Source organism: Trachemys scripta, chromosome 4 (genome assembly GCF_013100865.1).
Source record: "Trachemys scripta elegans isolate TJP31775 chromosome 4, CAS_Tse_1.0, whole genome shotgun sequence".
NCBI lineage: Eukaryota > Metazoa > Chordata > Testudines > Emydidae > Trachemys > Trachemys scripta.
In genome coordinates, this window is record NC_048301.1 from 126,543,269 (window position 1) to 126,566,937 (window position 23,669).

General features: G+C 43.9%; 2 protein-coding genes across 12 annotated transcripts in view; both read right to left on the bottom strand.

Moving 5' to 3' along the window:
- Positions 1–7,379, bottom strand: part of LOC117876540 (adenylate cyclase type 10-like) — a 32,284-nt gene extending 24,905 nt beyond the window's left edge. The window contains 4 exon segments of the mRNA XM_034768800.1: positions 3,515–3,658; positions 3,879–3,917; positions 5,818–5,922; positions 7,157–7,379. Of these exon segments, the coding sequence (XP_034624691.1) occupies positions 3,515–3,658; positions 3,879–3,917; positions 5,818–5,922; positions 7,157–7,379 (511 nt within the window).
- An 866-nt stretch (positions 7,380–8,245) lies between these two features.
- Positions 8,246–23,669, bottom strand: part of NFYA (nuclear transcription factor Y subunit alpha) — a 21,114-nt gene continuing 5,690 nt past the window's right edge. For 3 of the 11 annotated variants that reach the window (XM_034767361.1, XM_034767363.1, XM_034767362.1), the window contains exons 3-10: positions 22,520–22,606; positions 19,931–20,077; positions 17,370–17,501; positions 16,458–16,563; positions 15,424–15,590; positions 13,938–14,111; positions 13,417–13,509; positions 8,246–11,800 (exon numbers count right to left, since the gene is read on the bottom strand). In XM_034767361.1, the coding sequence (XP_034623252.1) occupies positions 11,747–11,800; positions 13,417–13,509; positions 13,938–14,111; positions 15,424–15,590; positions 16,458–16,563; positions 17,370–17,501; positions 19,931–20,077; positions 22,520–22,606 (960 nt within the window). In that variant the 3' untranslated portion in view covers positions 8,246–11,746. Of the gene's footprint in view, positions 11,801–13,416; positions 13,510–13,937; positions 14,112–15,423; positions 15,591–16,457; positions 16,564–17,369; positions 17,502–19,930; positions 20,078–20,526; positions 22,483–22,519; positions 22,607–23,669 lie in introns of those variants that run through there. The other 8 variants (XM_034767368.1, XM_034767369.1, XM_034767366.1 and 5 more) reach the window with 7 other exon arrangements.

The window sequence follows — 23,669 nt, forward strand, 5'->3', positions numbered from 1 at the left end:
CCTGGGGTTCCAACTGGGCTGGGGTCTTCTCCCAGAGCTCCAGTCTGGAGGTCTGTGCTTTGGGCTCTCTTGGTTCAGAGCCGCCCTTTTAACCTTGGCCACCCTCCGGAAAGGATCCTCTATGCTGGGCAAGGGTCCTAAAGCTGTTTTCCCCTTGTCCCGGGCCTTCCTCCCCCTCTGACAGGGGTCACAGGATCCGCAGTACTGTCGGACAGTAACAAAGACCCCAGGCCAGTAAAAGCTCTGTAGCAGCCTCTGCTGGGTACGCCAGGTTCCCTGGTGCCCTGAGAGGGGAATGTCATGGGCCCGGCACAGCAGCTGGCGGCGATACTTCTGGGGTACCACCAGCTGCCTCCTGATCCCCCCTGACTCCATTTTCCCTGGGGGAGCCCATTCTCGGTACAGGAACCCCTTCTCCCACAGGAACCTTTTCCGGCCACCTCTCCCCATGGTCTGTACCGCATTGAGGTCGGCCAGGTTCCTTATCTTCCGCAAGGAGGGATCTCTCTGTAACTCGGCCTGGAACTCAGCAGCTGGGACAGGGATGGCCACCTGCTCTTTCTCGCCGGCTGGGTCTGAAGCCGCAGCCTCCCTGAGCCATGTCCCTGGGTGTTCCCTCCCGACCAGGTTAGGGTCCTGCGCCTCAGGCAAGGCACCCTCCCCAAGGCCAGGGCGCAGTGCCCCTCGCCGGCTCTGACTGCGGGTCACAACCAGTGCCCTTTGGGGGTTGCTTGGCCAGTCCTCCAGGTCCCCCCCCATCAACACCTCAGTGGGCAAATATGGGTGTACCCCCACATCCTGGGGGCCCCCACTTCAGGTGTACCCTTGCCACGGGCACTTTGACTGGTGTCCCGCCCACCCCCATCAGGGTCAGGTAGGTGTTGGGCACCACCTGATCTGGGGCCACCACCTCGGGCCGGGCCAGCGTCACCTCTGCGCCCGTATCCCAGTATCCATTGACCTTCCTCCCATCCACCTCCAGGGGAACAAGGTACTCTCTCCGGAGGGACAGCCCCGCGCCCACCGTATAAACCAAAAACCCTGAGTCTGGAGCACCCAGCCCCCCAGAGGAGCTGGCCTGGAGCTCTCCTCCCTCCTTAGCAGGTGGTACTCTGCCAGCCCCCCTTCCCTGGGAATGCTGCCTCTCGCCCGGCTGGGTCTCTACCCAGTCAACCCTCTGTGGGTTCGGTCTGCTCAGTCTGTCCCTGAGCCTGGGGCACTGGGCCCCACTGTGGCCTGTCTGGCCACAGTGATAGCAGCCCATGTCCCATGGGTCCCCTTGAGTGGGTCGGATGGTCCTGACGCCGGATGTTCCCCTTTGATGGGGTTTTTCTGTATTTTCCCACGGGGAGGTCCCACGGTGACCCTCTCTCTGCCTTGTGGTGGGACTGTTCCTTTGGGACTCCTCCCTGTTATCCCCTGACCGGCTCTTTACAAACTCATCAGCCAGCCGGCCTGCATGTCGCGGGTTCTCTGGTTTTTTGTCCCTCAACCACAGCCTCAGGTCGGATGGGCACCGCTCATACAGTTGCTCCGGTACCAGCAGTTTAACCAGGTCCTCCTTCGTCTGGGCCCCCTCAGCCCACTTGCTGGCGTATCCTTCCATGCGGACGGCTAGTTGCAGATATGAGATCTCAGGGGTTTTATCCTGGCTCCGGAACCTTTCCCGGTACATCTCAGGAGTCAGCCCAAACTCACGTAGCAGGGCCTTTTTGAATAGTTCGTAGTCCCCTTTCTCTGCCTCTTCCAGTTGGCAGTACAATGCCACGGCTTTGGAGTCCAGTAAGGGGGTAAGGACCCGGAGTCTGTCCGCGGGATCAACCCGGTGCAGCTCGCAGGCCGTCTCAAAGGCATCCAGGAAGTCATCCATGTCCTCCCCCTCCTTGCGTGGGGCCAGGATGTACTTATCAAAGCTCCGTGCAGTCCTGGGTCCCCCCTCGCTCACCGCAGCCGGGGGTTCGCTGCCCCTCAGTCTCGCCAGTTCCAGTTCATGCTGTCTCTGTCTCTCATTCTCCTCCCGTTCATGCCGATGCTGTCTCTCTTCATGCTGTCTCTGTTGTTCACGATCCTCCAGCTCTCTCAGTTTTAGCTCTTTCTCCCATTCCAGCCAATTCCGCTCCACAGATGCCGAATGTCGCCGCGAGGATCCTCTGCTGGCCGGCGAGCTTCGCCGGGAGGATCCCCTGCTGGCCGGGGGGGGTCATGGCGCCCTCGGTATTTGCTGGGCTCCTCCCCACCCTTCCCCTAGGCATAGGAAGGAGGGGTCTCGGGAAGCCCTCAGCAGCCGGCTGACCACTCCCAGCTGGGACAGACACTGGTGCCTGCGCTGCATTTGCCAGGCTGCTTCCCTGAGACCCAGGGATCAGTTCATTCGCGCGATCTTCCGCCTCCAGCTGGGCAATGAGCTGTTCTTTGGTGAGCCTCCCACTGCGCAGCCCCCTCTGCTTGCACAGCTCCACCAGGTCGCTCTTAAGCCGCTTGGCATACATCTTCCTGCTGGCCACTCACCGGCCTGTGTGCTCACAGCTCGCCACAGTTCCCAGGGAGACCCCTAGTGTGCCAGCCCTTCTCAAGGTCACCACCTCTCTGCCAGGGTCGAGCTGCAGACTCCTCCGCTCCTGGGACCACTCGCTGCGATCCCCCCGGGGGACCCTGTTACTGCAAAAGTCCTTCTCGCTGGTCACACACTCCCAGGGGTAATAACCGTCTCTCTCTCTCACTCTTCAGCTCGCCTGGTCCCCGTCAATCCCCCTTCGTTTTACTGCTCCCCAGTCACTTACTGCAGGAAGCGCCGTCCACGGGGTGCAGTAGATCCCGCCGCTGCCACCAGTTGTCACGGAGTATTGGGGGACTCAGGGCCCTGCACCCCCGGCTTCCTGCGATTCACCATGACTCTCAGCCAGCCAGTAAAGCAGAAGGTTTATTTGGATGGCAGGAATACAGTCCAAGACAGGTCTTGCAGGCACAGACAACAGGGCCCCCCTCAGTTAGGTCCATCTTGGGGTCCCAGGGCATCCCAGCCCCCCTTGGGAGGTCAGAGCAATCTCTGCCTCCCAGCCATCTCACCAGCCAGCTTCCAACACTCTGCCTTCAGCGACCCCTCCCACAGCCTTTTTTCAGTTTCCCGGGCCAAGGTGTCACCTGGCCTCCAACCCCTTCCTGGGTTCTCATGTTACATGCTCAGGTATTCTCCTTCGGGCAATCTCCCATCCCCCAATGCAGACTATCCTAGCCACACTCCCCTGTCAGCATTCACAGACCACAGTAAGAACAGTCCCAGTTCGTCACACTCACCTTATACCGCGCCATGCAGGTGCCACTCCAGAGGGCGCCAGAGCCAGTCCCCTACGGATACTGCTAGAGAAAAACTTCCAGCACCGGTGCATGTGTCGAGCACACACACCTAATATGGAATGGACATGAGCAAGCACTCAAAGAAGAACAGGTTAGTTGCCAGTATGTTTCTTCGGAGCTGAGGTTGCTGTCATGTATTTCTTCCATTAGGCGTCTGTACCGATCTTCAGTCGGAGCTCTAGGCCCACTTCCGTGTAGCTAAACCCAAACTGCTCCTGCATCTCCACGCTGCATTTTGCTGCTAGGGTAATGATGTCACTGAGCTGGCTTCGTTCTACCTTCCAGAGCACCAGCAACGCATCCCCTGCAGGAGAGAGAGCAGAATGGAAGGGGGCATGAAACAGAGATGGCTCTTTTCATGTATGTGATTTCCAGCTGGTGAGATCCATGAAGGACCTGATCCTGTACCACTGAAGTCAATGGGAGCTTTGCCATTTTTTAACTCCAGGGGGTGGAGAATCAGGCCAAAAATACTGTAATAGCCACTGATGCATTTCAAAGACATAGAACAATGTAATAAGTACCTATGAAGTTCAAGATATCGCCTCTGAAACAAAGCACATCTGAGGAAGACAGAAAATGAATAAATGAGACAGAATATAATGCCATCTTCATTATATAGCTGCTTTCATCCCAAAGAGCTTTACAAACTATAGATCTACACAAGAACCACTTTGGCATTGCTGAGATAGGGCATAACTGTTTTATAATGCACAGTGGGGGATGGAAAGGGAAAACAGCACTCTCAAGGGATCCAGTGGAGGGAAATTATTTAATATTTGTATTTTGGTAGTGCTGAGAAACCCTGCTCAGGCTTGGGAACCTCGTTGTGCTTGGTGTTGTATGAACATGGAGATCGGGGCAGGGTGTGCATCAAAGAGGAAGACAAGAATATAATTATTCTAATGGAATCTGGCCAGCACCTTAGGACTAATAGCCCACAAATTCATACTCTTGCCAGGAGAGTTAACCGTCACAAGTGGTCAGGACTCCAGGATTTTCCACTTTCAATCAGTGAACTAATTCTTTTATGGATGAGTGTGTGCCAATTTGAGCATGTCACCACTGGAGCCACTAACATGCCAGCGAGCAAGAGCCCAAATTTGACTCACTCGCCAATACCACAACCACTAAGAAAAAAAAGCAGGGATTTAGCTATAATAATATAAAGCTATTTTTAAAACACATTTTCAGAAACAAGCCAGCAGGGCACATTATTTACAAACTCCTTGGGGTAGGGGCTGCATCTTCTTTAATGTATTCCTCTGCAGCGATAGCAGAGCAATGCTGCTTGACCAAGAGTGAACATCTGCTGGCCCACCAAAGTTTCCTGGCTTACGGAGTTAAACACACCACTTCCATCCTCTGTACAGCAATGGTACGATCATCTTATTTCAGAGCTGGTTTCCCCTAGGACACTAGTAACACCAACATAAGGTTAATACTGTGGGTATATGAAGGCTATGCTAGAGAACTCCCACATAAAACTTAGCAAGAAGTCATGATAAAAGAGATGATAAAGAATTATTAGCAAATAAGAGCTAAACTGCTTGTTAAGCAGAAACATGTTTAAGAGCATGACCTTTTGTTATCGCTGTGTAAGGTTGTTTTAAATCGCATACGTGCTTATTAGATAAAAATATCACAAAAAGCAGAGGAAACAATGAACAGGCAGACGTGACAGGGTATAAAATTTAATAATGATTGGTTGAAGACTTGTTTTGAACCCATGTTAAAGTAGGTCAAAGTTGTTATGCTTCTTTATGGTTGGAAATTTGGGGCATCCTGGAATTTGTAAGACTTGACAACAAGTTGACATTTATTAGAGATTGGATGACACCAGCTATGCAGTTCAACTGCAAAAAAATTGTCATATGGGTTAAAGAAGGGAGAAGGAGTCTACATAAAGCCCTAGGTAATAGCCCACCTTGACCCAGTGCAGCCTGGTACTCCAGAATTGGTAAGTGAGGCTTTTCTGTTTGTACTGTGTTTATTTATAATACACAGATTCCCCCTCTAAAGAAAAGATCTGAAACCTCCCTATGACAGAGAAACAGCCAGGTGGTGACACACAATAAAACTAATGCCCCTTCAAAGGCATTAAGGGGAGAGTGGCACCCAACTCCTATTGACTCTGAGAGGTGGGCATTTTAACTGCCCCTTTGAAAGCCTCCTCCAACCCTTTCAAGAGAGAAACTTTCTTCTGTGCCACAAAAGTGACAAATAGTAAGGGGTGTCCATCTAGTTACATTTGATCAGGATGACGATTGCTTTATGATACCTGGAGGGGGCAGTGAATAGTTAGGCGATACTCCTGGAAGACCACCAAGAAAATAAAGGACCAAATGTCTCGGAAAGAACAGCATTTTGGCAGAACCAAGCCAATCTCCAATTCTGAGGTTCATATAGCCCTGAACAGATACTACCTCTCCCCCCCTACAGGTGGAGAGGTGAAGTACTTACACGCCATTATCCCTTCTATGTAATCGTTGAGCATCTGGGTTAGCTGTTCTGGGCCACAGTTCAGGTCATTGTTTGTGTATAGCTTTTCAAGGAGAGCAGTTAATCCTGTGACACAAGCAAAGACGGAAGGCCAAACTGTCATTCCGAGGGAGCTTTCAATATTGTCCTAAAGGATAGCAGGGAAGGGCTAGAAGTTGAATAGTGGCAGGACTCAGCTATTGCAATCAAGTACACTTTCCATTACAAATTATAAAAGAATAATGTAGGGTTTGTGGTGAGTTTGGTACTTATGAAATAAGTGACTGATAGTGCTTTCGAGAGACATGCATGCACCTGCTATTCCAAGTCATGGGATTCTTTGAAGAGCTCTATTATTCGTGTTGAACTTTGTGAGCACGCCCAGTGGAAGGCGTAACATCCACCAAGTCCTAGTCCAGGGGTTCTCAAACTGGGGGTCAGGACCCCTCAGGGGGTCGCAAGGTTATTACATGGAGAGGGGGTATCAAGCTGTCAGCCTCCACCCAAAATCCTGCTTGGTCTACAGCATTTATTATAGTGTTAAATATATAAAAAAAGTGTTTTTAATTTATAAGAGGGGGGTCTCACTCAGAGGCTTGCTATGTGAAAGGGGTCACCAGTACAAAACTTTGAGAACCCCTGTCCTGGACTGAAGTTATCAGACTCACTTCTAATCATGATGTTGGACAAATTAAAACCTTCCCATCTGCTCAGTGAAGCAAAGCTGCCTCAGGATGTAGCAAGGATCAGGGCTGGGGACAGGTGGACAGACTGGTTCAATTGGGGGGGGGGGGAGAAAAGACCCCCCCCCCCCCCGAGACCACTTTCTGCTAGAATTTCACAAGGTCAAATGCCCACTTTGTCTAAAGGAAAGCGAAAAGGGATGGAGCCTTCAAGGCTGGGAGCTCACTTATGCAGCTGGCAGAGGGGATAGTAAACAAAATGGGTTCTTTTCAAGGACACTCATGTAGCACTGAAGAACCTAGATAAATAAGTGCAGAAACCCCTTAAAGGCAGATGCTGACCAACTGATAAGCTCAAATGGTTTCCCCATCCACAAAGGGAGCACAGACAGAGATTTGCCACAGGCAGCCCTGCTCCTCATCATCTGTAATCTCCACGCAGAGCAAGACTCCACAGAAGGCAGCATCCACAGGAGGGAGTGATTGTTATACACCAGCAGGTCTGGGAGAAGGGCAACCACCATCCTCCCCACCTCCTGAGGAGGCCCACAGGAAACCAATGCCACCTCTACCAGCTGTGGGGTCTGAGCCATTGACTCCTCCTGTACTCTCTGCAGGGATTCATGTCACCTTCCCACCTTGAGGGAACCAGCTGAAGCTTCCCCTGTCCCCTTCGCCCCATGGAGGGAATCTGCTCGGCACAGACATTTCCTTCCACTCCTGCAGAGACCAGTTCTCGCCCTCCACATCCCCTGCTCCTCTCTGAGGGGAACTATGTGATGCCCCCGTTGTCCGGAGGGATTCATCAGATGCTGCCATGACCTTCACCACCATCTGAAAAGGCCCACTTGACATACCCATCTTCCCCCACTGCCCCAATCTCCAACTGACTCCTCCATCTTCCCTCTGTGAGAGGACCCTGCCATTGTCCCCATATCCCCAGCTCCTCTCTGAAGGGATCCATCCTGGGTGTTGCCCACCAAGGCTTCCCTCTCATAAGCTGCCATCTTGGTGCCAGAAGCAGCTTCAAACACTCAAAAGTTCTGAGGTGAGTCACCCTTCGTCAGCCAATCAGAATTCCCCACTGGGAAGCCAGGCCCCTCTCAGGGCCAATCAGAACTCCCAACTGCAGGGCCACACCCCCAACTTCAGCCAGAGTTTCCCCAGCTCATGACCTGTTAGCTGCAAGTAGCTGTTTAACCGTTAGGGCTTGTACAGATTAGTCCATCACCCAATCAAGACCCTCTACAAGGCACCACCCTCGTCAGCTGAAAGTCCTTATTCTGCTAGAGAATGGGGAGAGGGAAGAATAAGGGAATGTCCTCTGTTTCCTGCTCCCCCATGGTCTGCCCCATCCTGCAGGAAGCTCCCAACACACAGACATCCCTCTCAGGTGCCGCCCCTCCCCCCCACAAAATTAATCAAACAAGACCCTACAGGCACAGTCCAATTATCCTCCACAGCTGCAGGCCATGTACAGGGAGACTGGCTGCCTGAAGGTGCTGTCACCTGCAGCTTGCTCACAGGCCACCTGGTGTACAGTCTGGCCTTCATCAATATGGCACGCCACCTTACAGAAAGGCCACCTGTTTATAGATGCTGTGAACAGGGCCAGAACTTTTTTGGGGGATGTGCAGTACAGAGGAAAGGGTGATAGTCCTTCCAACTGCCCTGCAACTGTTCAACAGAAAAGTTTAAAGATAAGAAAGAAAGCAAAAACCAGGAGCTCAGAGTTTATAAATTTTTTATTCGCTGGATAGTGTACACAGTACTTACAATTGCATCTATTAAAGACAAAATACACTTGAAAAAAATGCGTCATATAAAAAAAATTATAAACTTTTGAACTATTTACAAACGTTGCCTTACGTTACACAAATCTCAATACCCCGCCCCCCCATTCACAAAGTAAGAAATTGACTTTTTAACATGCAAAAGCCTTTGAAAAACTATTTAGCATCACTTAGGGATCATTTCCCACACCCCATTCTACACTTGTATAAAACTGGTTTTGATAGGTTCAATGCTCCAGTGCTTTAGGGGTCAACTGACCAAGCATCAAGTTCTCCTCATACCCATCATTATTTCTTTTATCCTGATCTGTCCTACTGTACTGTGCTCCCAATCTGGAATTTATGTCCAAATCTAGCCAATACGCAAGCTAGAGTTCTCACATCCACTTATCTCACAGCATCTCCAGTTTTATAATTTATTTGTAAAAAGAGCTTCGAATCTTTTTGTAACATGGTGCTGAGATCTTCAATCTCACTGAGCAAATAAAGGCCTTCAGAAGTGTGTCACTGAATACAGGAAAACCAAAACAAAGAAAAGGTATGACACTAACACCCAGGCTTTCACACCACTGTATAAAACTTACCTACAAGAACTCTCTATGTAGCACAAATGCATAGGTCTTTATACACCTTCTACAACTATGGCTCAGAGAATTTATTTGGGGGAGGGGCTATCTGGAAGAAGTTCTAGATGTTTTGTGAAGAGTTGTATAAGTTCTTAAAGAAAACAAACACTGGGGCTAATTACTCAGATACAAGATGCCAGACCAACAACCTCCATTCCCCTAACTTCCCAACTTTCAGAGAAGATTCTCTGGGATAGAAATTGGTTGTAAAATGAAAGTAGAAAGTCTGAGAGGCTCCCTTAATCCAGAATGGCACAACTCTTCCCACCCCGCAGCGTGCATTGGTAACCCAGATTGACAAAATGTACAAATGCTCTTAAAAAGTATTTACAATAATGTGTTCATTCAAACAAAGCAAAATATTTACTGTTCCTTCACTAGGAAAGAGTTTGATATTTCCTGAAATAGGGGACACGACAAAAAAAGTTAAGCAAGGGTTTCATGTGAAGAAAAAAAGCACCATACTCTAATTGCCCAAAATATTTTAAGACAGAGCAACCAACCAGAGATGCCAACGATGTAAGGGGTAAACTAATGCTTTTTGAATAATAAAAAAATTAAAATGCAAAATTATAGGTAACAAATACAACCTAAGACAAAATACAAAAATAATGTATTCCTTTATTTGCATGTCATGAATTGAAACTAGGGTTCCATGTCACCCCTTAACTGTGAATCATCAACAAACTAGAACACAGCTCCTTGCAAATTTTAGACCATGTCAACCATGGGGGGGGGGGGAGGAGGGGAGGGGGAGACATTGAACTAGGCAGGAAAGATGATCATCTTTAATTACAGAATATAGTCTACATGCCAAAAGGACAAATCCCAACGTAGCAATTCCCTTCCTGTATTTTCATTGGCTGAAATTTGGGAACCTTCCTAGGTGGCTGGACCAAGAAGTCCAGTTCTCTTGGCATCTGGTCAGGCAGTCTCTCACTCCAGGCTGACTGCTGTCAAATTGAAATAAATCATTTCCACCTTTTCTGTTTCTCTCTTTGATCCTCTCTCACATGTTTTTACTACTTTAGGTTTAGTATCCTTTTATCCAAAGGAAAGGGGCCTTCTGGTGGCATTGTTGACCCCTCCCTCACCTCTGTTTGCCGCCCAATTTTCTTCCTCCAGTTTACACAACTAAATTGTTACTTTGAGTGTTCCTCCTGTTCATGATTTTAGGAGATGGTATAGGGCATATTCTCCAAACAACTGTGCTTGCTGTGCTACCTTAAGACAGACCCCTCTAAAATTTAACTAGTCTTTCCAAATCACCTTCTTCACTACTTCACCCATGAAGACTCTCCTCTCCACTGCTTTCATCATTCAGGCTCACCCATCACACTTAATTCTGGTGACCCAATAGAGTCTTAAGATTTAAAACACAGAGCACGCAAAAACTGGAAACAGCAGCAGCACCTTAGATGTGTAAAGCGGATCAGCTTAAGTGCTGATGAGGTAAGGGTGGAAATAGGTAACTAAATATGACTTGCTAGAAGGCTATAGAAACCTCAGATCCCATTGCCAAATTTCAAAGCCAGGATGATGGACCAAGTTCAAAATCCGATAGTGACTAATCACAAGGTATTCAACAGATGCCCACAGAAAGAAGTCACAAAAAAGGGGGCCAACTAAAAAAAAAAAAAAAAAAGCAAACATTCCTCCTTCATTCTCTAAGTGCCATGTTTATAAAAGAGGACATTTCATAAAAAGCTTGAAGGGATTATCAATGTTTGCCCTCACTACATAAATAGTCTTTGAGCTAGACCAGGATGCACCAAATTGCGCTGGCCTCTGCTCCAGTTGTGATGCAGCCATCCTTCACCCTGAATAAGGTCAAAGCTCTGTACAGAACCATCTGCAATTTAAAACACACTCAGACAGCCACACTGGGAGATAGTCAATCCCTCCATTCTGAGGTTCCAGATTTCATCTCTTTTGGAGCAACCAAGTTCTGCACTGGCAGAGTAAAAACAGACACTGAACTTCTTTTAGAAGAGAATCTCAAACTTTTTTATCATTTTTATCCCAGAAGCTGGATTTCACCTTTCAATGCATCCATTGCTAGCAACATGCCACCAGCGCCAAGGTTGTTTTCCCTACTTAGCTCTGTGTCAATGAGCCACTCCCATCTTACTCCTTGGAACAGATATACAATATTTCAATTCTTGTAAAGGTCTTGCAATATTCACAACAACTTGACAAGATGGTTGAACTTTTCCCAGAACGAACTTGCTGTTTACTTTTACAGGATGGAGCTTAGAGAACCTCTTTCTGTTCTCTTACACAGTTCCAGAAGGGCAAATGCAACTACAAATGAACAGTTCAGCTGTCAATAAATGAAGTCCAAAGCTGTGAGGACTGGCTATAAACAACAAAACTCCACTGGGAAAACAAAGCACTGTGGTGTAGCCATGTTAGCTCTGGTTGCTACAAACTGGATTACTCCTCCGCAGAAGGGCCATGGCTCCCTGCTTCAGCATGCCAGAGTTATTGCTAATCACTGTGTCAGTTGGCCAACCTTAATTCAAGAAATGTAAAAGGCATGAGTTGTCAGACTTTCAAACCCCTGCATTGAATTACACGGGTATACCAAGAAGGTCCCTACAATTTCTATTTGCTGAGTCCACTGCAGTTAAAATCTCAAACAAACCACTTACTGGAAAGGTGGTTTTTGTTGTATAGAAAAGGGTAGGCTAAGATATGGTGATTGTCCATTGTCCCATTGGAAGGTTTGCTTGATACATTGGTAAGATAGGACACGCTTGCAGAGGGACAGGAAACTTGTTCAGTTACTTTTTCCTTCAGACAGTGGTTAGGATACTCTGATCATCTGTGTCATTGCGTCTTCATTTGCCTGAGTTGGATCCTGTAGATACAAAAGAAACAATACTGTGACCCTGAAGTATTTTCCTTACAGCAAAGTACTTCTACTACAGCAGCCAATCATTGACAGCAAATATCTCCCCTTTGTCCAAAAGAAAAAAAAATATATACAAAGAGTTATAGAGCCAGAAACTCAGCTTAGCATAAACCAGTGTCATTTCACTGACTTCAATAGAGCTAACCCAGTTTACACAGAGCTGAGGCGCTGGTACATGAAACCTGCAGGTTAAGAAACTAACTCTGCAAGACTCTTCCAATCAAACAGCACACCTCCGGTAGTAAATGCAAGACTACGTGATTGGGAAAAGATAAGTAACCTTAGAAGACAAAAGTAGCTTTGCCAAACAACCTGTTATTGCCATAGTTAGACAGGTGTGAGAGCTGCCAATATCGTCAATATTCAAAGCCAAGTGATGCTGTACCTTCAAACTGCTTTAGAAAGCTGGTGAACACAAATGCAGCATGCAGTTAGAACTGTGATTTTCAAACTTTTTCCATTTGTGGACCCCTAAAAAATGTCAAATGGAGGTGCAGAACCCTTTGGAAATCTTAGTCTGCAGACCTCCAGGGGTCCACGGACCACAGGTTGAAATCCACGGAGTTAGAATGTGGGATTCTAATTCAGAAGAACCAGTGAAGTTTTAGTTCCTGGGAGTAAAGAGATAATTTAAAGCTCTCCTTCCTTAAGGAATAACAGCTTACATCATGTCTCTCCTCTCCCTTAAAGAGCAACAGCTACATCCCTTTAAGTTTAAAACTTTGACAGCATTACTCATTCCATACCCAGAAAATTTATCCTCTCTCTACTACAAACATTTCCCCGACATTTGCAAGGGACACTAGGATAGAAGAGGCACAAATTTACAAATGACAAGAATGCTGTATCACACATCATAGAGAATTATAAGTTTTAAACAGTATATTCCAGACTATAGCACTAAATTAAGATGAATTTCAAGCAAACCAGCTCTGTTCTTTGACAACAGCTCACAACTCAAGCCAATCATATACTAGACATAGTTGGGAATATTTACTTGGGAGGAGTTGGTACGGACTAAAGAAAGAAGTATCTTATCCCTAAAGAGAACGGATCTCTTAGGTTAAAGATACACTGCTACCTCGTTGCTGTAAAAGGCAATGGTGTTTTCTATCCCATTATATTCTCTGAAAGCCTCTCCGGGCTCCTTTCACTTCATTTAAAACAGTGTGAAATATTAAAGCTACTTTTAAAAACAAAAAGATCCAAGCATGCCCACTTCTGAATTTCAAACTGCATGTTCATTGACTTTCATCCATCTTTCACTACCATCTTGAGGCAGTAGACAGAGACGAGCAGCTGACTGCACCTTTCTGTACAGGCAAACAAATAGAGCAATTACATTTCTCTCCATTTATAAAACAAAGTTGAATACAGGTTTATATTAAGATTACTATGGCCTAGCTACTTGATTGGGGAAAGAGGACAAAGACCAGGGGCTTAGCCCAACAAGGTCAGGAAAGCTGCAGAAAAATTAGAGCCCTTTTTCTGAGGGCTACTCGGAAGGCGTGTGCAAATTCAGCCATACAAAGAACATAGCCGGAAGCAAAGGTTTTGCTCACCTGCATATCCTTTTCCTTCGGTGAGAAAAAACGCCCACCTTCTCCCCGTTTCCTAGCCATGGCATGACGATGTCTAGACTCATGCAAGTATTTCTGCAACAATAAGAAAAAGCATGGTCACGAGTCATTCAATACTTTCTAGCTCAGTATTATTACTGCAGCTAACGGAGCACTCAGAACCAATTCCTTCTAATGAAAGACAAAGAATGCCTTTGAGGAAAGTCAGTGTACTCGCCAGTTACAATACAACCACATATACTTTCAACAATTAAGAGCCAAGGAAGTAAGTAGGATTTCAACACATGGTCTCAAAAACGGCTCTGATATCTGTCAAAAGACAAAATGTGATGAGCAATATTCATCAGTGAGACAGACATATGTATGTTGCACAAGGCAGGAAGAAGTCTATTAGAATCAATTCCAATTGTCTCCATGTCACCCAAAATGTCTTCTATACCATTATAATGCAATGTCATTCCTCCAAACGATGCCTAAAAAGTAACCTTGGGTTATATACTCACCCTCCTCTCTTTGGGGATTTTCCCCTCAGCTTCCAGCTTGGCTCGTGCCTGCCTCCTCTTCAGGATTCGGTGGTACTGCTTGGCATTTACATAGAGGGGCTCCTCTTCAAGCATCTCTGCCCCTGGCAATGGAATCCTCTGAATAGCTGGTACTGATCCAGCCCCTGGTACCATCTGTGTAAAGAAGCACACACTCAGACGCATATGGTTCACAGCAGATGCTACATACATAAAAGGAGATACCATCAGTCCAAAAATATTAACGCAGAAGTAACTGAAAAGATGTATTGTCTGAACAACTGTGTCTGCTTCAAAGTGATGGAGTATCAAAGTCAACTGCACACAATTCAAACTGTCAGTTACATATTGCCAATGTTTTTGATATTTTGTTTGTATAAAAAGCTAAATGTAAATAAATTATATTACTGTGTGAAGTTTCTCTAAACAAATTTTCACTTTTGTACTGATTGTTTTGTATCGGACATTTACATGACAATGATATGAAAACCTGTTAAAATTCCTAAATAACCCGATTTAAAAAAAAAAAAAAGCTGCACAATACCTAGCGCTCCAAGCAATTCATTTTCCTGTACAATGTAATGTAGAATATACTCATCTCTTCTATTGGTAGTTTATTAGTGCATGTTCTACCTGTCTAACAATTTCTGTATGTTTATTAAACAAGTGCTATTCATAAAATGTCTGCTGCCATCTAATGGAGCTGAACAGTAAAACACAAGCCAAGAGGGAATCTCAGCACAAACGTAGTATGAACACGAGCAGAACAAAGCCCTTATTTACTAGAAAAAAACATCTGCGGGATACTGAATAGCAAGTTTTTGCTTGAACTCTTCAAATTTGTAAGTATCTCTAATAAAAGTTCCTTTAAATTAAAATTGTGAACTTCTTTGAATTTGAGGATAAAATTATGGGGGAGAGGAAGCATGACCTATGTAATAACTCCCCAGAGATTAAACCAGGGCTGGTTCTACAGCCAGATGAGTAGGGTGGCCAACTTCCAGGGGACCCCATATCTCTTCTGTGTGTGTGCACGCGTGCTATCTTCTGATTGGCTGGCTGGCAGGTTTCTTGGGGTTGGCTTTGGGGTTTGTATTTTCTTGTTCAGCCACTCAGGCAGGTGGGGGCAATGAAAATGTTTTCTGCCGTGGCCAGCAAAATGGCTAGGACTACTCCTGGATTAAACATTACAATTTATTTATTCCAGTTTTTTAAAGAGAGTTATCAGAAGAGGAAGCATGACCTATCTAATAATTTGCCACACAAATTCAACAGTACAATTATTTACTCCAATTTTAAATACATATTAAACCAATAGGAAGTCCTAATTACAACTAATTTCTGAGAAGACTGAGCATATTAGGTGAAACTAATATGAATCTCAAACCACAGTTTGAAGATCGTAAACTTAAAATTTAACTTGTAAAATGACAAAAAGTGAAAAAGAACTTGGAAATTCCATACGTACCATAACCATTCCACCTGAATTGACCACATTTCCAGCAACTGGTAGCGTCACAGTTACAGTCCCTTGCCCACTGCTAGTTGTATTGGTGTTGGCTCCTGCCTGGACAATTTGTGCTCCTGCCAAACTGGCTGCTGGGATGGTGATCATGCCTGTAACAGGGACTGTAACTTTAAGAAAATAAAACACAAAACAAAAAACAAAAACACGCACACAGAAAGAACGAAGGGAACACCATTAGTCCCACTTCTATTTTCATTCACTCACTCTTGGATAACGTACAAGAGGATGGCAAAAAAAAATGTTACAAGCAACCATTAACCAAATCCCATCATCTGTCCTTAATACACAAATGCACTCAACTTTTCAAAGTGTTCATTTGTCATAGACATGGGAATCACAGCCCAAATGTGAAGCCATTTCTCCAAAACCTCAAAAATGAAATGTAAATGCTTGCACTCTCCATTGACAATTTGTCAGGAACCCAAAGCTCATATTTTATTTAAACATTAAACCTGAAAGTGAAGAACTGATTCTTATTCCGTAATCCCATTTGCACTTTCCACACCAAAGAGCTTTTGTCCTATTTGCAGATTCCTAGTAACCAACCCTGCAAAGGGGGGGCAGGGGATTAATTTATCTGCTTCACTGTGGTCTGGGAAAAAGGATTTCTGTAGCTATTTAAAAAATTAGTTCTACAAATGTGACTCTATATGATCAATGTGAAAAAATCTCCTGCACTTATTTGTACATTTCAAACTCTTTGTATCTGTACAGCTGTTACAGCACATTCTGTTACTAACAATATAGGGCATATCAGAAAAAAAATCTTACGGATGTCAAGAGTAGTAAAAACCTACAATTCCAACTCTAAAGACAGACAGAAGGAAGAGGAACAAAAACTTTTGCTCTTCCAATCGTCATGGTGTTCCTCGACACTAAGGAGCCAAGAAGAAATGAAATGGTAGGCGTCTCTCTGGAAACATTCAACTATAACTTAAGAGAATGTGCTGTCCTTTACATGCCAAAGTTCATACCTTGTTGAAGAATGGTTCCATCAGCATTAACAGGCTGATAGACAATGGTCTGGCCTTCTGCTGTCTGTGCCACCTGCTGCCCTTGAACTGCTATCTGCTGCTGGGTCTAAATGGAACAAAGAACATCACAAATTACAAACTGCTGAGAAGTTAAAGATTTCCATCCCTATTAATGTCCATATTGAACCCAAGGACAGGAGTCTCCATACTCAGAATAGAATTGTGTATTTACACGCCAATTTCAACTGGAGATTAAAAGATACTTAAAATATATACAAAACTTTTACATAAATTTGTTGTAAGGAACAAGAGAACTGGGGAACTAAATTAACCGACCAAATCTGAGATGCATCAACAACGTCTTGTAATATTATTGCGTAATATTAGTAGCAACCACAAGTTTTTCAGAAGTTCTTCATGGGAGACAGAGTTTAAAAAGAGCAGTTCTACATACACAAATATGTTTAATATACTGGGATTTCTTTTTATTTATTTATTTAAAGATCTAGGTCTCATATTTCACGATCGACATGTTAAACAGATACTCAAGTAACAGTAACAAAAAAACCTGTTCCTAAATAAAAAAGATTTCACAAAAGTCAAATGTAACTATAACTGTTTACAATTTTTTGGGGTGGGGAATGTTAAATTCAACAGTATTTTTCATTTTAAACATTCCCATTCAGGGAATCCCAAATCAATAATGTACAGATAAGAACCAGTTGGTAAAACTAAGTGACAAATACAGTTATTCTGTCCCAGCAAAGCGATTTGCAAAAAAGAAAATAGCATAAAAGCTGATGTGTTACAAATGTATTTATTTTAATATCAGATGGTTCTGGATACTAACTTTCTAACATCTTGTCCCTTATTGTAAGCCCATAACAAGCCCTTTCATGCTGGTGTAGTTACCTGTGTCTGGCCAGCAGTAACCGCAGTCTGTGGCTGCTGAATAATGATCTGCTGGGTCTGGCCCTGTTGACCTTGTACCTGCACAGCCTGCCCACCTTGAATCTGAATCTGGCCTGGCTGGACCAACTGAATCTGTGGAAGAAAGAGTCAGAAAGGAACATTAACTAAACCTGTTAGATTTTTCCCTTTGGTCTCAGCATTATCAAAGCATCTTCCAACAGTCATCTACTGCGGCCACTAGGAAAACCCCCACTAACTTTCCTCTTTTAATGGAGACAGTTTGTTTTAATTTATTCCTGCTCCGTAACATAGTAATCACCAATGCAAGGGAGGATAAGACTAAGCAGAAAGGAGCAAATATACATGCTCATGTCATCATGCCCCATCAGTTTTCCACTGTTTACCAAATACAGCATGATCAGAGAGAGAAATACACTAGCCTTGAGCATGAGACCAGGAATAATACTTACCTAAGTCACAGGAGGAATGGGACTTTAAGGGTTAATTAAGATAGCTGTAAAGTATCACAAGTGCTAATTATCAAGCACATAAAAAGTAGCCTGGTATTTACAAAAGCCTAAGACTAACCTTGCAGAGAAGAGATACTTTCCAACCCCACTTGGTGCACCTCTCAGGATAAATTGGAATACTGTCAGCCCCCATTGCTGAAAATTCCAATTACACACTTTCTTCTAATATACAGGCTGTATAGAGTATGTTACACTGAGGAATGATAAGTGTTTTCCTAATATATAGTGCCTTTCAGCCAAGTATACTGAAGTATTTCACAAGTCACTAAAAAAGCCCATCAACACAGCAAGTTAGTGGCACAGCACAGACAAAAGTTCTGTGACACCAGACACAATCCCCATGCTCTATGTTGCTTAAATTTCCACCCTTTGTTCTTGAGGAACACTTATCAAGGCCTTGCCTAAAACCAAATACTATCTTTTAAATAGACAGTTCTATCCAATGTGTATTACTGAAAAATAATCCTATCCCATCCAGCACTATTACGCTCTGAAGCCAGGGGTTTTAAATTCTTCTCCAGCCTTCATACATTGGAATAACTGAACTTCATGTTAGTCCTGAAGCATTTTCAAGGAATTCTATATTTTTATGGGACAAGCACATGAGTAGGCATGGAACTGCTGTGTGTTACAGCTGCCAAGAACCAGAAAAAGCTCTGGCTGCATTTCAGGGGATTGTGCTGAGTATATTTGCAGGATCCATTGGAAATATACTTTGAAATACAGAAGAAGCTTCACTTTAAATATTTGGTTGTGACACAGAGGCTCATGGGCTACAGTTGGCAAAGAGTTCACTATCATGTAACAGCAACGCCTAACAAGCCTGACAAATGCACTATACCTAGCCCCTGCTTTCACAGTATGTATCCATAAAGAATGGCATGTGAGGTCTCAAATAAAAAGTTTATGTCATACTCATCCTCATAATCATTGCATGACATATGTACGAATAATATTTAAGGAGTTGTGTATACACATTGAAAATATATTTTGAAGTCTGTCATTGATCAAAGAGAAAAATAGGTTTCTTCAAGACAGAAGGTAAGAGTATATCTCTCTGTCAAATATAAATTAACCATTGGAAGCCAACACAATGAAAATGCCTTTTATATATGAAGTCAACAGGGGAATGGGACGTTAACAGGGACACAAGACACTGGAGACAGAACCACAGGGGGCTGGGCTGTCCTGTCTCTGGGAGCAGACAATGAACTTTGGGGCATACAAAGGAAGGCAAAAAGACTTTATCTGGCACCTGAGGAAGTAAACAGACAGTGCATCTACATTCATGAAAATGGGATCTCAACCAGGCTTGGTTGAAATGCTGCAGAAGACATTTGGGGTGAGAAACTTCCTTAGACAGAACCTTAGCTTGCTAAGGTAAGTTTAATCTCTAGTAAGTGAGTGATGACTTGGTTTTATACATAACCTGTTTCCATGATGTTTACTCACTAACTCTTAAAATTCAATCCTTGACAATAAATTCATGCATTGTCATCACTATAAATACAACTCCATGCTGTAGTATTATACAAAGATCTGACACTGGGTCGAATCATTCAAGCCGTACACAACTGCCTTCGGGGGACAGCTTACCTGGCACGACTATCAGGTTTCAGTGGATAAGGGGCTGCACACTATAGGGGGAACACTTCAAAGTGGCTCAGAGATTGGGGTGCACCTATTGTTAACCTGCAAGGCAAAGTAAGGGCTGGCCTAGCCCTGAGGAAAATATTTAGAGGCTAACAAACTGGAGGCCTCAGGTAGCTGGCACAGGTTAAGCACATTCAATTCTTCCTCTCGCTGGAGGGAGGGAGAGATAACAAGGTGACACTCAGTCCTGGGCACCTCAAGAACTGTCACGGTAGTTCATACAATGCTTACTGGGGCAGATCCTCAGCTGGTATAAATTGTCATGGCTCCCTTGACTTCAAAGAAGCAATGACAATTTACACTAGCTTATGATCTTCCCTAGGACAGTCATAGTTCATTCCTTGACCATTATGATTAATGAAATTAGAGTATACTGACCTGCTGCAATCCTTGCGATCCAGAAACTGGGACTTGCATGATGGTCTGACCCTGACCCCCAGGCACAGCTTGCACCATGATTGGCTGGCCAGTTGATGTGATCAGCTGACCTCCGCTTACTTGTACCATTAATGGCTGACCCTGGACCTAGAGAATAGAAGAAACAACAAAACAGAACAATGAAACAAAGTCAGATGATAAAAAAATCTCAAATGAAATTGATAAATATTAAGGGCTAAATGTTTATTTCAGTGGAAGGGCCATGAAAACTAAATAGCCTCTAAATTGTTTTTATGCACAACTTCCAACAAACAAGATTTCTAAAAATGTCTCCATTTTGTGTTGCTGAATTTAGTAAGTTGTCCTTTTCTGCTACTGCCTAATCAAAACCACAAAGTCCAGATACAATAAAGCATGTACAATATTTACATAGTACATATGGCTAAATTGTCCATACACTAACATAGACAGGGATTACCTCTATATACAGCCTGAGAACTGGAACCTTTCAAAAAAGAGCTCACAATCCACAACAAGTGTTTGTATTTCATTAAGAAGTCCAATGCAGATGAGTAAAGGCTCCAATATAAAGCTACCTTGGCAGGTGGGGTTCAAGAAATTATGTTCTCATAGCATCTTAATTTCCAGATGGCTATGGCATGAATTGTTCTTGGAGCATCTTCTTGTGATCATAAAGGGAAGTTGTGCTTGTAACAGCACAAAGTATGGCTCAGAAAGGAGGAGTGGATGAAGTGGACCAACAAGTCTTGGAATGGTGAAGGTTTCTAGATCAGACATGAGAGCCCTTACAAATATTCTTTGGGAAGAGGCCTGGGGGAGAAAGGAAGGCAACAGAAAACTCCATTCAGTTATGCTTATCTAGCAAGGAAGAGAGCCATCTGCACCAAAATAATATGTCAGTCGAAGAGCTCAATAAAAGCCACATCTTTAGGTCTTAAACTTGGAGTGGGAGGCAATTGACAACAGGATTATTTCTTCACTGCACTTAACACATTTCATAGAAGTGACGAAAGAGCATAATAGGGCAATCACTGAACTCCAATTTCAGTTATCATGGAAACTTCAAGAACTTTCAAAGGCAAATGACCATCACCTCTGACTTCTATCTCCAGATCTCTCATTTTTGACACTTCTATCCCCCACCTTTCAACTAATTACAGTGCAACAGAAACAATCCGTGACTGAATTATCATCAGTAAAAAACTTTCAGAATTTATGAAATTATCTAAAATAATACGGTCCCTTAAAGGAAAAAGCTCCGATTTCTATATGTTGAAATGCATTAGTGGCTTATACAATGACACACACATCAGCAACCCTAGGTATGTATCAGCTGTCAAGCTCCCAGATAGGATATCCTGGCTTCATTAAGTCATCTGATAGTCCTACTACTCAGTCTCTTCCACCCACTCTTCCTGCCATATAAAAACCACTTTCATTAAAGAAAAGTGAACAGTATGCATTACAATATAGTGAAAAAGATGCAAGCATGCATACATCAGCTACAAAGCAGCAAAAAGTAATTAGCATGATATGCTTAAATTGAAATAAAATGATAATATAAATCCAGGATTTTTGTTAATGTATTTTTAAAACGCAAGCAAGCAAGGAGAGATGAAAAGCAAACTTTTCAGCAATAGGACTGTGATACAATCGAGCTCCAAACAATTGCCTCCAATTCTACCAGCTCACCCTCTTTCACATTTTAGCTCACATCAGGAAACCACTGCATATACTTCATTATTCGCAGGACCATTCTGACTATCTAGAACTTTTTTTCTCTCCAAAGAACAGAGGAAGGCCCCCCACCCCCACAAAGATCCCAGACATGGGTAGAAAAAGCTGTATCAATCTTGTAACATCTACCATGAAGGGGGTTTTCCATCCCTTTAAAGAGCTGCCACACAAACCAATGAAATGAAGCTTTTAAGATGTGGAACATTGCACATGAACAGAAATCAGGGTTTGAAATAACCTGCATCCCTTCCCAACTGGTAGTGAGTTTTGGTAGTAATTAAGATGCAATTTATGGATCTGCTTGTGTTGTCACAGTAGAAATATGTGGTCAGTAATTATCTCAATCCTATAGTAGGCGAGAAAATCCTCAGTTTTTGTTTCTAGTCAGAAAAAAAATTCTCTCCTCAACCCCACTTTGGCTTCTTTCCACAGAGAAAACACACAAAAAGTCCCACTCAGCACTGGATCTGAGAGGTCTGAATCTCTGAGCTAGGTCCTGGGGTTTGTTTGATCTCTTGCCTGCAAGTTGTAATTTTCTCCTGCTTCATTCCTATTTCCACCAAAATTCATCTTCATAATCACACCAGCAGAGAGTTTTCATGGGTGGATCAGGGTTTGGCTGCATGCATTTTAGATCCAACAAACAGCTCTAACCACTTCATTCGTTTTATTGAATGAAACTGCAATTAACACGTCCCAGCTGCTACAGACCAATGAAACTGCTACTAATTCTGTCCCTATTTCAAACCCTGGTAGAAACACAGCATTAGAGATGAGGCGATGGGGAAGTTCATGCAGTGCTCACATAGACACAATTAGAGAGATCACCACTACCTGGAGGGTCTGGACTTGCTGGCCTGAGGCGGTTGCCACCTGGGCCTCTGTCTGCAACTGGACAGCAGTGACACCACCCTGCTGCTGGGAACAGGAACAGGAACAGCTTGAAACTTAACAACAAGGAAATGTAGAGCTCAAGGCAAGAGAGAACCTTACTGATGGGACAGGGAGAACTTAAAGTTCTCTTATCACTTGTTCTTGGAACACAGGAATGCTGAACATGCTCACATAATCTTAGGAAAGGAATACCAGCAAACCCGATGTAGGCTCACTGACAGGAGTCAGCAACAAACAAAACATAACGCAGACAACACTGTCAAGGTATTTTTCAGAATTTGAAGTTCCTATTGTTTTTTAAATGATCCCATGTTTATTTAAGTGTTTTCTCTTTAATTGCACATACTTGTTATTACAGAGGTGTGGTTGCTCGGTCAGACCCCGACTCCCAAATAAATGGCTCCAAAGTCCTTTATCCAACAGAAAAGGTACAGCATGGACAGCAGCAAAGTAAGTTTTACATACCCAGCCCATATGCTTGAGGGGCAATCTGAAGAGAATAGTTTAATCTCTAACCTCTTAGGAGAGATTCCCAAAAATAATCAGAACCAAATGCAGTAGTGGTTTGTGAGACATGGACATCCATCCCCAGAGAATTAGACTAAGATTGGACCGTTCGCATTTTGTTAAAAACAGCATTCAAGGATTCCTTTTCAAAACCACCACCACATATGCAGTACTACATTAAACTTTGAAAACCAATTCAAGAAATTAAAACTAGGTCAAGGTTTGGTCCTACTGCCTTTTGCAGAGTCCCTTTAAAGTGTTACAGGATTACAAAATGTCAATCTACCAATCAAAAGTGTTGATTTTAGTCATCTATCAGCATCAGATTCATGGTTCTCAATTATCCACAATTTATTTTCTTTATAACTTAGTGATGGTCTCTGTAAGGGCCACATGCTGTTCCCACTGAAGACAAAGTCAATTTCCACAGTGGAAGTAGGGTCCAGCCTGATGTGTCTGGTATTTACACTGCTTGACAACCAGCAACAAAGTGCTACACCTCTACCTCGATATAACACTACTCGATATAACATGAATTCAGATACAACGCGGGAAAGCAGTGCTCGGGGAGCAGACTAAT